This window comes from Phyllostomus hastatus, unplaced genomic scaffold, assembly GCF_019186645.2.
Source record: "Phyllostomus hastatus isolate PE091 unplaced genomic scaffold, TTU_PhHast_1.1 phas_scaffold_555, whole genome shotgun sequence".
Classification (NCBI taxonomy): domain Eukaryota; kingdom Metazoa; phylum Chordata; class Mammalia; order Chiroptera; family Phyllostomidae; genus Phyllostomus; species Phyllostomus hastatus.
Window position 1 is genome coordinate 13,624,262 of NW_025334036.1, and position 14,783 is coordinate 13,639,044.

Consider the following 14,783-nt stretch of genomic DNA (forward strand, 5'->3'; position numbering starts at 1 on the left):
GCGAACCCAAGCAGCTCAAAACAGTGACTAACTTTTTCACAGTTTCACACGCTGAATATTTGGGTTGCACATTCAGGTAAATATTTCTAATCACTCAAAGAATGTGCCAAAGCCCTTGATTTGGATTCCAAAATTATAATGAGCCATTGTTCTTTCAAGTGTAGATGGGATAGGAAACTTCTGAGTGATGATCACTCAGATTCAGTCGAGAGGGGGATTTGGGGTCCGGGGGCCTGGACTTGGCCCTGACAGGAGCTGGCAGGTGGCCGTGGCTCCCATAAGTAAAAGGACTTAATCTGGCTGTCTCATTAAATTCTGAAATCGCTTGTCTGAACATCGGGTGCTGGCGGCTCTTTTTTTTTAACACCTCTCCTTACCACATCCTACGAACCCCTTGCAAAGAGGCATGCGTGGCTTCTATTAAGGTGGAAGGAAAGGAAAGGGGACAACATCCGTGGCACAAATGGCACCAGTAGAGCAGCCTCTCGCTTGCTTTCCGGGGTCCCTGTGAGCAGATGCTTCTGCACCTGTGATCGGGGTGAAGCTCAGCTGGTGAGACAGTGGGTTCCCCCCGGGCCTGCTCCATAGCACCTAGACAGAGGCTGGGTTGGAGGAAAATGCAGACACTGTTTCCTTTTTCAGTTCGGCTTCAGCCCCCTGGTGGGAAGGACATTCCCAGAGCAGAGAGTTGGGGGAGGGTGCGGAGGAAGAGCGGGTGGAGGCAGCGACATGGCGGGGAAAGGTGCTCCGAGCATCTCCAGGCTCTGCACAGGCCCCGCCCCTGGTCCGTCTGGAAGAGGCTTCGTCCCCAGCTTCCTCTCCAGCTGCCTCAGGCACCTGCAGAAGCTGCTCAGATACAGGCTGCGGGGGCTCCCCTCGCTTGGCGCAAAGAATCCCAAGTTTATGTATAGAGTTCGATGATTGACAGCCACCCATACAGATGACGGACCCATGTTGGAGCAGGGTGGGCTTGTCTTTGGGGTCTTTACTCTTTTTCCCTCTGTTTTTGTCCTTATTTGCCCTGACCATGTTGGTGTGCTGGAAAGTGCTAATCCCAGCAAGGTATTTGCATTTTATCTCGTGATACCTGAAGATTGAAAACATGGTTAGCTTCCAGTAAACACATGCATACACATATATTTACACAGGTAGATAAACAAGAGAGCTAAGGAAAGCTCTAGGCAGGCAAGAAAGGAATTCGAGGAAGGCAGGGAATATTGCCAATGTTCTCCAAGTTCTCGTACATCTTCACTTGTCTAGGACTTTATACCTTGTAGCTTTCTGCCAAAGCCGTGATGCTGTTATAAGTGCTCAGTGAGCGCTAACTCACTGTATGGCTGTGACAGCTAGGACGGCCACCGTCCTCCGAGCAGAGCCTTTGGAGGGCCAGTGTTCCATACGCATCACAAACAATGCGAAGTCGGAGCTGGAGTAGGATAGGCAGCCGAGGTGGGCTGGCTGTGCTCTGGGGATTCCATGCACGGGCCAGCACAGAACTGACCACTTCTCCAAAGATGAAAAGAATTCCTCGGGGTGGGGGGACGGGTGGAGTCCTGTGTTCTCCAGCCAATGTCTGCTAACCCTAATGTTGCAGGCTTAGGTTATATACCTGTGCTAATATGCTGCATATCTAGGGTGATGTAACACACACCTACACTGATACATTGCATATCTGGGCTGATACGTTGGATATCTAAGCTGATACATTGCATATCTATGCTGAGGTATTGCACACCTAGGCTGATGTGTTGCATACTCAGATTCATCCCCGCCCCATGTGTGCATCCCCACGTGCACACACACACATCTATCAAGGAACCTTGTCCTCTCTCTGTTAACGCATTGCCCTGAAAGACTTCTCATCATGGAGTGCCGGAGCCACAAGGATACAGAGGGTCCTACCTTCCCCAGTCACAGGTAGATGTTCTCCAAGTATATTCACTTTGCTTGGTCCTTTGGCCTAGAGAAACCGAGGCAGCTTCCCTGTGCTGCAAATAATATTCCCAGACATTCCTCAGTCAGAGGGAGATCTAGGGTAACATCAGTTTAGATTTCAGAAATAGTAGAGTTGGATGAAGTCAGGTTTCGCAAGCTCCGCGCTCTTGAATCATTTCCGCCCCAGGCTGCACCTCAGCAACTTTCCCTCCCGCCACGTGAATCCTCTTCTTCGTTCTCATCTCTGCCCCCCTCCCTTTCCTTAACAACACACCTATGTCCCAAACTCCTTGTTGTCACGGGTTTAGGACCAACTTAGTTTTAAAGATCTTCATCCTCATTCTGATTCCCATTCCCCTAATCCAAAATTTGGTCCTTGGCCTAGCTCAGAGCTGCTTAGACAATGAAATTACTCTCAGTTTAAATTCTGACCACTGCGTCAACTGTCCTCAGTTCTGTTAGCTTTTTCGAGAATCTTCTTTCTCTTCACTGCATTCTGTCGAATGTTGGCACGTATTTTATAGGAACCTATGTCTCCCTTTGCTTCAATGAAATACCTTCTCCTCTTCTGTTCCTCCTCCCATCACCCAGGTTCCTGGCCCTTCAGGAAGCTGTCTTTCATTCCCTTTTTTTAGACCATCATCTTTTTAAATTTTCTTTTAAGATTCCCTGTGTTTTATTTTTAGACAGAGTGGAAGGGAGAAAGAGAGGGAGAGAAACATCCATGTGTGGTTGCCTGTCACGCAACCCTTACTGGGGACTGGCCCGCAACCCAGGCACACACCCCAACTGGGAATCGAGCTGACGACCCTTCGGTTCACAGACTAGCGCTCAGTCCACTGAGCCCCACCAGCCAGAGCTAGATCATCATCTTTAATTAATTTGTTAGTAACACTAACATTCATGGCTTCCTCCTCCCTCCCCTGTATTAATATGTATTTTCCAAAAGCTCTTTCTTAGGCCTAGACCTCTTCACCACTGAGCTCGCATTGGTAACTTAGACCCACATTTGAGCTGCGTAGCTGTTCCGTCAGACTCTGCACCTGCAGAACCCTTTACAGTAGTTCCCCACTGACCTGGCAATTACTGTCTCAGCCTCACAGCTGTGGCTGTTGCAAGAAACATCTGGATCAAGTCAGTTATGACACCAAGCCCTTCCTTGGGAACAATCCTCACCATCGAAGTCCAACATTTTATTCTGGTCACAAACTTTTATTTATCATTTGTATAACAACCAACCTCTCTTCCAGCCTGACTTTTTCTTCTGTGCCATCTGCCTGCTGAATATCCGTTAAAGAGAAAGGACCCCTCCGAGGCCCCAGTGGGGATTCGTGGTTTACTCTTTCTATGCAGCCACCCCTGCTGCCCTGTCCACCCGCCCCCCCCCTCCCCGGGCAACCTGTTCCCTTCCTACGGGACTCACTTCAAGGGTCGCTTTGTCCACTGGGTTTCCTCTGCAAGCCTCAGGAAACTCGAGAACACATGTAATTTTTACAGAACGTATCGCTTTCAACTTTGGTCTCTCCTAGGGCACGCACGTCATATTTTTGTTACCTGGCTGCAGGAGTCTCCAAGGCAGTGCTTCTAATTTGTGCTTGTTTTCCCCTTGATGTGACGTCTGGTCATTGTGGGGCCGGAACGAATTTGGATTGAATTCAGTTCCATAACCACACAGCCAGTCTCCGCCGGTGCCCTTCCTTCCTGCAAGCAGACCTGGCCTCCAGGTGCTGTAAGTCATTCATCATGTGAATAACTTCTTTTAATATTCCTTACAGCGCGGGTCTGCTGCAGACGCACTCTGGGTTTGTCTGGTTGAAGATATGTTTCTCCTTCATTCTCAAAGAATGGGATTCCACGTGTGGAATTATAGGGGTTGTTTTTCCTTTCAATACTTTAACAAATCTTGCGTTGTTATTTTCTGGCCTCTATTATTTCTCGTGCTGTATCAGCCATCATTTTCTTTCCTTCTGTACTGTACTTTTATCTGACTGCTCTTAATGTAGTTTCTTTACTTACAACTTAGCAGCTTGATAGCGCCTTGCCTAGGTATCATTTTCTTTACAATTGTTGGACTTTGATGAATAGCTTCGATTTGTGATTTGATATCTTCCATTGGTTTTGAAGAATCTTTGACTATTTTATGTTTAGTTTTATTTTTTCCACTAAATCTTTTTCTGGGACTTCAAGGTTATATTAACCACGTAGGTAAAGTAGGCCATAATGGCTATGGGACGCGAACCACTGCATCAAAGGTTAGCTCCCACCCCACACCAGATTTACTCTATCTCAGTGCCTAGATTTATTCCCTCCATGCTACTCATCACCGTCAGAATATCGAATACCTACTTGTTTCACATTTGTTTAACCCACTACGACTTAAATAAACACTATGAAAGGAGGTGCTTTACGTCTTGAGTATGGCCTGTTCTCAGCTCCTAAATTCCGTCTAGCTCGGAGAGCACCCACTGAGGACTTGCTGAGTGAGTGAAGAGTAAGTGGGAAGGCAGGGACAGGACTGATCATTTACTTTTAAAAAGGAGGCTGTTAATGCTGAGTGTTAATAAAACCCATTAATTTATAATACGAGACAGTACAATTGCAAAGTAGATTTGAAAATAAAAGAAATTTGAAATAACTCAGCGAAGAATGTTTTGTACTATGTAGGCTTAATCAATGGTAATAGAATCATAGGATTGCACAGCTGGCTCTTTAACTACTTGAAATAACTTTGTGTCAGTGGAATCGCAGTATTTGTCCCTTAGCGACTGGCCGTAGTTGACATAAGCCATCAGGCTTCACCCCTGTCGACAGCATACGACAGAACTCCCCTCTTGGCCAAGGCCAAGGAATGTTCCATCGTGCCCACAGAACGCGCTCTCTGGATCTACTCATAACCGAAGGGCATTCAGGTTGCTTCCATGTCTGGCTGTGGGATGCGCAGCAGTTTTTATGTTTGATGTCGTCTCATTTGTCTATCTTTGCCTTTGTTTGCCCAGGCATTTGACGTCATACCCAAGGCATTATTGCCAAATTCAATGTCAGGAAACTTTGCCCAATAATTTTAGGAGTTTTCCTGGGGTCTTAAAGTTCTAGATCTTATGCTAAGATGTTTGATACATTTTGCCCTGGCAGATGTGGCTCAGTGGATTGAATGCCGGTCTGCGAACCAAAGGGTTGCCGGTTCGATTCCCAGTCAGGGCATAGGCCTGGGTTGTGGGCCAGGTCCCCAGGAAGGGGTGTGCAAGAGGCGACCACACATTGACGTTTCTCTCTCTCTCTTTCTCTCTCCCTTCCCCTCTCTTTTGCCCATTCGATTATTTGGGGTCACCCATAGTGGTCACCAAGGTCCAGGGCACGCTTTAAAATTACCCCTCTTCCTGTGGCAGGTTACAGTCTCATGTACACATTTAATGGGTAAAGTCGAAGTCAGTATAAGAAATTAAAACCACTGTTGTTAGGAACGCTGCTTGTGCATATTCAGTGAGTACCTACTATGTGCCACCTCTGGGGGGCCAGGGCCAAAAAAGTAACCACCAAGCGTTGGCTTAAAATACTGGGTTGGCCAAAAAGTTCATTTGTTTTTTTTTCCATTAGATGCCTCTAGTAGCACTTAGCTGTCTTTAACTTCATTTGAAACAATTTGTTAGATTATATTGTGACAGCTGTCATATCAACATGTATTTTAAAAAAAACGTCAGAATTGGTGAATTTTTGTGTGGCCATTTTATTATTGAAGATGGAAGAAAATACACAATGATTGTATTGTGACAACTGTCATATCAGCATGTATTTAAAAAAGCATCAAAATTGGTGAATTTTTGTGTAGCCATTTTATTATTGAAGATGGAAGAAAATATGCAATATGTTCAGCATATTATGCTTTATTATTTCAAGAAGGGTAAAAACGCAGCTGAAATGCATAAAAGGGTGTGTGCAGTATGGGGGAAAGGGGCTGTGACTGACCGAACATGTCAAAAGGGGTTTGTGAATTTCATGCTGGAGGTTTCCCACTGGACGTTGCTCCACAGTTAGGCAGACCCATTGAAGTTGATAGCGACCAAATCGAGACATTAATTGAGACCAATCAATGTTATACCATGTGGGAGATAGCTGACGTACTCCAAATATCCAAATCAAGAAAGCTATTGGTGAAAATGAAAAAAATGTGTCTTATATTTTACAGAAAAACCCCTGAAACAGACTTTTTGGCCAACCCACTAGTTCATTTCCCTAAAGTTTTCTGTGCACTTGTGTGTGTGAGTGTGTGTTTATTCCAAACTCTGGTCTCTCTCTTTTTTTTTTTTAGATTTTATTTATTTATTTTTGGAGAGGGAAGGGAGGGAGAAAGAGAGAGAGAGAGAGAGAGAAACATCAATGTGTGGTTGCTGGGGGCCGTGGCCTGCAACCCAGGCATGTGCCCTGACTGGGAATCGAACCTTCAATGCTTTGGTTCATAGCCTGCACTCAATCCACTGAGCTACGCCAGCCAGGGCTACCAAACTCTGGTCTCTTAAAAACCTTTTTTTGCACTGTTGCAGTCAGTACTCACTTGGCGCCTCCCACTTCAAGTTGTTGAGGTTTAATGTCTGCAGGTCCTTTCCATTTGATGAGATTAAAAGCTCTGGAAACTCAGAGTCAGATAATGAAGCCACCAGAAAAATCTCGCACAAAGCAGACCCTCAGCTGATGACTGACGGCTTTCACAGGGCACCAGCAAAGGTTGGGCGCTGTTTGGAGACAGAACCCTTGCTGAATCCAGTTCCGTTGAGGAAAGATGGTGCTTACTGTTCATAGTAGTTAGCAATGCTCGGTCTATACATTGTGCGTAGAATGGTTGGGGTGTTTTCCAAAATTCCAAGAGCTCTTTAAAGCGAACAGGACTTGGTTGTACTGACAGGCGTAGAGTAGCTGGCTCAAGTTCATGATCACCTTTCCATTTTCAGGGAGGTCTTGAAAGCATGGCTCAGCGACAGACCACTGGGTGCGCAATTTAACAAGAGACTGTGCTCAGAAGGGCCACCCGTGGCTCCAGAAGGAGAGTTCAGAAGTTCGCCTGTGGATGATGGCAATTTAGCAAAACTGAAGGGAGCTCATCAGAATAATTGCAGATATAATCGCTCTTGTTTTTGTAAAAACAACCCACTTCACATGCAAAGGTTCAAGAGTCTTGTCCATGTTTCTGCCTGGCTGGAATATTCTGAAATCCGTGCTCTCCTCCCAGGGATCAGCTGCTGAGTGCTGAGGAAATGACCCAGGCATCTGCATCTCAGCAGTCTCTTCACTGGTCTCCCAAGTTCTCCTGCAGCCAAGGGGAGAGAAACTGGCTTTCCTTAAGTCTGAGCAAATCAACTTGTGCCCTGGCTGGTGTGGCTCAATGGATTGAGTGCCAGCTTTTGAACCAAAGGGTGGCCAGTTCGATTCCCAGCCAGGGCACATGCTTGGGTTGCAGGCCAGGTCCCCAGTAGGGGGTGCACGAGAGACAACCACACATTGATGTTTCTCTCCCTCTCTTTCTCCCTCCCTTCCCCTCTCTAAAAATAAATAAATGAAATCTTAAAAAACAAACAATTTGCCTCTGATGCACAAAGTTAAATATTACAACTTCCCCTTATGTAAATGTTATGCCCTCATAGTGGAACCCATAATTCCTTCACTTGCTAAAGTGTTATTCTTTCCTGAGTTACAGGATTTTAAGTCTGTGATATGTGTGTGTGTGTGTGTGTGTGTGTGTCTTAAAGTTACCATGATAATAATAAAATTTCTTATTCTCCTTTGCTGTGTGTGTTCTCCCGATCTTTTCTCTGCGCTGCTTTGTTTTGGAACAATAGGGAGGCATCTTGGTGATGGATAAATACCCGAGCCATCCCTCATAGTAGAGCAAAACGCTGACTTTAAATTACTTACACGATGTCTTATATTTTTTGTTTTTATGTTTTTTCTGCCATGCAGTCAGTCTAACAGATGCCACGGAATTTCTTTTTAGCCATTTCTCAAATAAATGTCCTGTTCTCCCAGAACTCCCTAAGTACAAGTAAGAATCTCTTGTCCTTGGAGAACTTCAGAAACACGGACAGGCAGGGTGTGATTGACAGCTGCCACGGAAGTCCCCAGAAAAGCCCGCCCTTTGCACTCAGACCCCGGAGCTGCTGGTGCCTCCCGCATCTCTTGGGCACAATGCACTAACACGCATGTGTTTTTCTCCACAGTCAAACCGACCGTCATCGACGTCGACATCTATGTTAACAGCATTGGTCCCGTGTCATCCATAAACATGGTAAGAAATGATTTTTTTTTCTGATCCTACAGACGTCGATGCATTTCTTGCTTGTATTCTCGTTGTGGGTTTCTGTTGGCGATTTAGCGAGCCGGTTGACACTCGGTGGTAGCCTTTGCCGGTGGTTGCAGTGTTGGTGAAGGTCAAGGTGGAGCCTGTGGCCGGGGCAGTGAAACGCCCCTGTATTGGCCGCAGCGCGCCTCGCCCCTGCTCTACGCCGCCCGCTGCTGCGCGCAGGTCTGCGGAGGAGATGGTGTGCGACTGTGCAGCTGTCCGCGACCTTTGACCTCACTGGTGTTAGGAGTGGATATGACGGACAGCTTTTGGACTCTTAGTTTATTTTTTCAAGATCCAAAAGCCCTGCCTTTTAGTGTTTCTCAGGAAAGGATCTGAGCCCACACTGCTCATGCATCTGTCTGTGGTTTGAACTCTGAAGGTAAATAAGGGGCCTGCTTCTCCCACACCAATGGAGAAACTGTGGGATACAGTATACGACTTCCCCAAGTAGTGAATTTTCACAGACCTGTAAGCAAAGGGAGCTCCAGGGGTAACTGTTTACAGTGCGGATGGGGGGCCCCCTGTGAGCGCTTAGCTGTTAAGGAAGTGCTGGTGGGTGAGGACTCGTCTGTGTAGGCGGGGCCTGGGCCTGTGTCCCCCCACAGGCCTGCGCCTTGGCAGACCCCTGGCTGGAGCCCCTACTCTCTGGGGCCTTTTCTCTGCTCCTCTGCTGCTCCCCGCCACCTGGGTTTGGGGGTCCGGTGAGGCTCAGGGCAGGAACTGCCAAAATCCTCACATACACGCTGTCCTTCCATTGCGATGTTCCGTGGGTGGAAATTCTCCCTGCAAAATTAGTAGTCAGTTATTTCTTTTCATTGTCAGATACTACAGGTGTTCACATTTTCTCTGACAATATCATATCCAGGGGTGTCCAACCTTTTGGCGTCTCCGGGCCACACTGGAAGAAGAGCTATCTTGGGCCACACAGTGAATACATTGTGACACGTAATCATAAAGACAAAACAACAACAAAAAGAAAAACCTCATCATGTTTTGAGTAAATGTACCATTTGCTGTTAGGTGGCATTCACAGCCATGCTGGGCCGCATGCGGCCCACGGTCCTCGGGTTGGACACCCCTGAAAGGGTCCATGTAGCGGTAAAATTATGTTTACGAGTGACTTATTATAGAAATGCCCTATGTCCCCCACGGACTGGGCACCAGCCAAGCAGTGCATGAATGGGAGTTCGCTCACGCGGTGGTGGCGGAAGTCTTGCCGTCGGTCCATGCGACATCTGCTTCCCTGGTATGTGGCCGAGCAGCTGGCTACATGCAGAGAGTAATCGTGCTTCGTTTCCTCATTTCTTGTTCTGGAGTTTTGTTTTCCACACAGTTTATTCAGCACCTCTATGTCTAATGTTAATTTATGTCTAGCGCTGAAAAACAAACGCCTGCGTACATCATTTCAGGAACCGGTGCTTGGTTTTGTACGGCCAGGGCTGTGCATGAACTTCCGTGACTCTGAGGTCTGCTGGGGGCCCAGGGTTCAGCTTTGCTGGTGGAACTGGTGGAGAGTTCTCCGTGGAAATGCTGGGCTGCGGGGGAGGAGGCTCCGTAAGTGACAGTCCCCACAGGGCGACCAGCACTCTGCCCACAGCCCGCAGCCTCCTCCTTGGGGAAGCGGCAGCAGCTGGAATGAGTTTCTCCCATGAGGCCATTTCAACCTGAAGCTGGACCGATGACAGGCATTTGTGGGTCGGGACAGCCTGGGGAGGTCCTCGGTCAAAGGCAGGATGGCAGGGGGGTGAGCTGACCGGGGAGCGGGGGACCCACACGCTGTGCCGGTGCAGCCGGGCCAGGCCTGGACCTGCCAGACCCGGGCTCCACCCTGAGGCTTGCCCTGGACAGATGTTGGCATTTGCGGAGTGGATGGGCCGCTTCCAGCTGCGTGGATCAGCTTTCGTGAGACTAGTTCAGATCCAGCAAGATCTCTTCCTCCCTTTTAAAGAACAAAAACCCCTGCATGGCATGGAGCTTATGTTTTTATTTTTTAAAAGACTTTTTTTACAGAGGAGTGTTAGGTTCACGGCAAAATTGCGAGGAAGGGACAAGGATTTCCGTGTACCCTTTCCCCCCACCTACCTGTGTGCGCTTCCTGCCTTATGAGCGTCTTGCACCAGCCAGTCCGCTTGTTACCCACCAGGACATGTGCGCTGATGCATCCTCATCACCCAGAGCCCGAAGCGCACCCTGGGGCTCGCTGTAGGTACGGACACTGCGCAGTGGGCAGACGTTCGAGGGCGCGTGGCCGCCGTCAGAGGAGTGTGCGGAGTAGCTGCGCCGCCCTGGCTATCTGCTCCCGGCGGCCGCTGCTGGAAGGGCGAGTTTTCTAATCTTCGTGCCCCAAGCACTGGGCTTGGAAGTCAGAATGATAAAGGGCTTCTCCTCCCATCAGATGCACCCACCTGGCCTGTGAAACCACGCGGCACAGTTTCACAGGAGTGTCAGGTGCTTCAAAGTGAGCCTCGTGAGAAAGAAAAGAATTCAAACGTAGAGAGCTGACTGTAAGCGGGCATGGGGCATTGAGTCAGCCAGGGAAACAGCCGGCGAGACCGAAGCAGTCGGATTAAAGGGTGTCTTACGGGAAAGAGCACGGTTTGGAGATGGATACACGACCCAAGGATGTAAATTTTTATTGGGGTTTCGACTGTAAAACAAAATCTGAAAAAATTATGGCTTCGCCTTCCTCCAGGTGGTTCTGCAACAATCAAGGAAAGCCAGGGAGCAGTTGGATCTTGGTCTTTCTCTCCTCTCTCCCCCTTTTCTGCTTCTTTTATTGATGCGATTGGAACTGAATATTCAGTCTCAGACGTTCTCCCTGCTAAAGAAAAGTGAAGTGTCATTTTGGTCTATTGTTTAACAGATGGATGCCTTTGTCTTATCTTAGACTTTTTTTAAAAAATTTAATCTTTATTGTATTTTTTTCCATTACCATTCAGTCCCTGTATTTGCGCTCCCCCCCTAGCAATCACACATTGTAGTTCACGTCCATGAGTTGTTTTTCCTTTTTGCTCAATCCCTCCACCCACTTACCTCCCCCCACTAACTGTCATCTGCTCTCCATCCATGGGTCTGCCTCTGTTTTTGCTTGTTAGTTCAGTGTGTTCATTAGATTCCACATATGAGCGAGATCATATGGTATTTGTCTTTCTCTGACTGGCTTATTTCACTCAGCATAATGTTCTCCAGGCCCATCCGTGCTGTCACAAAGGGTAAAATTTTCTTCTTTTTACGGCCGAGTACAATTTTGTCATGTAAGTGTCCCATAGTTGTTTTATCCACTCATCTATTGTTGGACACTTGGGCTGCTTCCATATCTTGGCAATTATAAAGAACGCTGCAGTGAACATACGGGTGCTTATGTTTTTTTAAATTAGTGCTTTGGGTTTCTTCAGATATATTCCCAGAAGTGGGATTGCTGGGTCAAAAGGTAGGTCCATTTTGAATTTTTTGAGGTAATTTCATACAGCTTTCCCCAGTGGCTGCCCCAGTCTGCATTCCCACCAACAGTGCACAAGGGTCCCCTTTCTCCCCAACCTCGCCAGCTCTCGTTGTTTGTGGATTTATTGATGGTGGCCATTCTGACATGTGGGAGGTGCTATCTCATTGTGGTTTTAATTTGCATCTCTGATGATTAGTGATGTGGACCATGTTTTCATATGTTTATTGGCCATCTGTATATCCTCTTTGGAGAAGTGTCTGTTCGGGCCCTTTGCCCATTTTTTCATTGGGTCATTTGTTTTTTTGGTGTTGAGTTTTGTATTTTATAAAGTTTGGATATTAACCCCTTATCAAATGTATCAGCCAATATGTTCTCCCATTCCATGGGTTGTCTTTTGATTTTGTTGACAATTTCCTTTGCTGTGGAAAACCTTTTTACTTTGATATAGTCCCATCTGTTTAGTTTTTCTTTTGTTTCCCTTGCCTGGGAAGATATTTCTGATAAAAAAATTTCTGGGCAATGTCCAGGATTTTGCTGCCTATGTTTTCCTCTATGATTTTTATGGTTTCAGGTCTAACACTTAAGTCTTTGGTCCATTTTGAATTTATTCTAATAGGGTGGTCTGGTTTCATTTTTTCTGCATGTATCCATCCAATTTTCTCAACACCATTTATTGAATAAACTGTCTTTAGGTCATCATATGTGCCTGCTTCCTCTGTCAAACGTTAATTGACTACAAAGGTGTGGGTTTACTTCTGGGCTTTCTTTTCAGTTTCATTCATCTGTGTGTCTCTCTTTATTCCAGTACAGAGCTGTTTTGATTACTATGGCCTTGTTGGATAGTTTGGTATTAGGTAGTGTGATTCCTCCAACTTTGTTCTTCTTTCTCAGGATCGCTGTTGCTATGTGGGGCCTTTTGTGGTTTCATATAAATTTTTGAAATATTTATTCTAGTTCTGTGAAACACGTCATTGGAATCTTGATAGGAATTGCATTGAATCTATAGATTGCTTTGGGTAATACGGACATTTTAATGATGTTAATTCTTCTTATTCATGAACACAGTATGTGCTTCCACTTATTTGTATCTTCTTCAATTTCTTTCTTCAGTGTCTTATAATTTTCCAAGTACAGGTCTTTTACATCATTGGTTAGATTTATTCCTAGGTGTTTTATTTATTTTAAAGCAATTGTGAATGGGATTGTGTTCTTAATTTCACTTCCTGTGAGTTCATTAATGACATATAACAATGCAACTGATTTCTGGATATTAACTTTGTATACTGCTACTCTGCCAAATTCATTTATCAGTTCAAGTAGTTTCTTAGTGGAATATTTGGGGTTCTCTGTGTACAGCATCATATCACCTGCAAAGAATGACAATTTTACTTCTTCCTTTCCAATTTGGATGCCTTGTATTTCTTCTTTTGGTCTGATGGCTGTGGGTAGGACTTGCAGTACTGTGTTGAAGAAGAGAGGTGAAAGCTGAAGGACATTCCTGTCTTGCTCCCAATCTTAAGGGGAACACTTGTAGTTTTTGCCTGTTGGGGATGATGCTGGCAGTGGGTTTGTCATATATGGCCTTTATTACGTTTAGATAGGTTCTCTCTATTCCCACTTTGCTCAGAGTTTTGATCACCAGTGAGTACTGGATTTTATCGAAAGCTTTTTCTGCATCTATTGATATGATCATGTGGCTTTTATCCTTTTTTTTGTTTATGTGATGAATTTATAGATTTGTGAATGTTGTACCAACCTCACATTCCCAGAATGAAACCCACTTGATCATGGTGTATGATCTTTTTGATGCATTGCTGTATTCTGTTTGCTAGTATTTTGTTCAGGATTTTAGCAGCTTTGTTCATCAGATATATTGACCTATAATTTCCCTTCCTTGTGGTGTCTTTTGTCTGGTTTTGGAAGTAGGATAATGCTGGCCTCATAAAATGACTTTGGGAGCCTTCCCTCCTTATGAATTTTATGAAATAGTTTGAGAAAGAGAGGCGTTAGTTCTCAGAATGTTTGGTAAAATTCACCTGTGAAGCCACCTGGTCCAGGGCTTTTGTTTGTTGGAAGTTTTTTGATCGCTGCTTCGGTTTCACTAGGTGTAATCTATGTGTCGAGATTCTCTGATTCTTTTTGTTTTATTTTGGGAAGATTTTGTGTTTCTAGGAATTTATTATCCATTTTATCCAGGTTGTCCAGTTTGTTGGCATACAGTTGTTCAAAATATATTCTTACAATCCTTTGTATTTTGTTGGTGTCAGTTCTTATTTATCCTCTTTCATTCTGATTTTATGTATTGGGTCCTTTCTCTTTTTTTCTTGATGAATTTGTTTAAAGGTTTGTCAGTCTTGGTACCTTTTCGAAGAACCAGCTCTTGGATTCACTGATCTTCTGTATCTTATTTTAGAGTCTATTGCATGTGTTTCTTCTCTGATCCTTATTATTTCCTTGCTTCTACTCACTTTGGGCTTGGTTTGTTGTTCTTTTTCAAGTTCTTTTAGTGTGAAGTTAGATTGTTTATTTCAATTTTTCTTGTTTTTTTGAGAGAGGCCTCTAGTGCTGTGAATTTCCTTCTTAGGATTGCTTTCGCAGCGTCCCACAGATTTTGGATTGTTGTGACCTCATTTTCATTTGCTTCAAGATACTTTTTGATTTCTTCCTTGATCTTGTTGACCCATTCCTTGTTTAATAACATGCTACTTAGCTTCCATGTCTTTGCATGCTTTTCATTGTTCTTCTTCTGATTGATTTCTAGTTTCATAGCATTGTGGTCTGAGAAGATGCTTGATATGTTTCCAATCTTCTTAAATTTATTGAGACTTGTATTTTATCTTAGAATGAAGTCTATCTTAGAAAATGTTCCATGTGCACTCGGAAGGTATATATATTCTGTTGCTTTGGGGTGAAATGCTCTGAAGATGTCAATTAAATTCATTTGATCTAGAGTGTGGTTTAAGGCTGCTGTCTCCTTGTTGATTTTCTGCCTGGAAGATCTATCCGTTGAAGCCAAAGGGGTGTTAAAATCCCCAACTCTAACTGCATTTCTGTCGATCTCTCCCTTTATGTCCA

The 14,783-nt window shown here is 45.2% G+C and overlaps 1 protein-coding gene across 1 annotated transcript in view; it reads left to right on the plus strand.

Moving 5' to 3' along the window:
- GABRG3 (gamma-aminobutyric acid type A receptor subunit gamma3) overlaps positions 1-14,783 on the plus strand; it is a 344,454-nt gene that overhangs the window by 25,443 nt on the left and 304,228 nt on the right. The window contains exon 3 of the mRNA XM_045825024.1: positions 8,142-8,209. Within this exon, the coding sequence (XP_045680980.1) occupies positions 8,142-8,209 (68 nt within the window). The remainder of the gene's footprint in view (positions 1-8,141; positions 8,210-14,783) is intronic.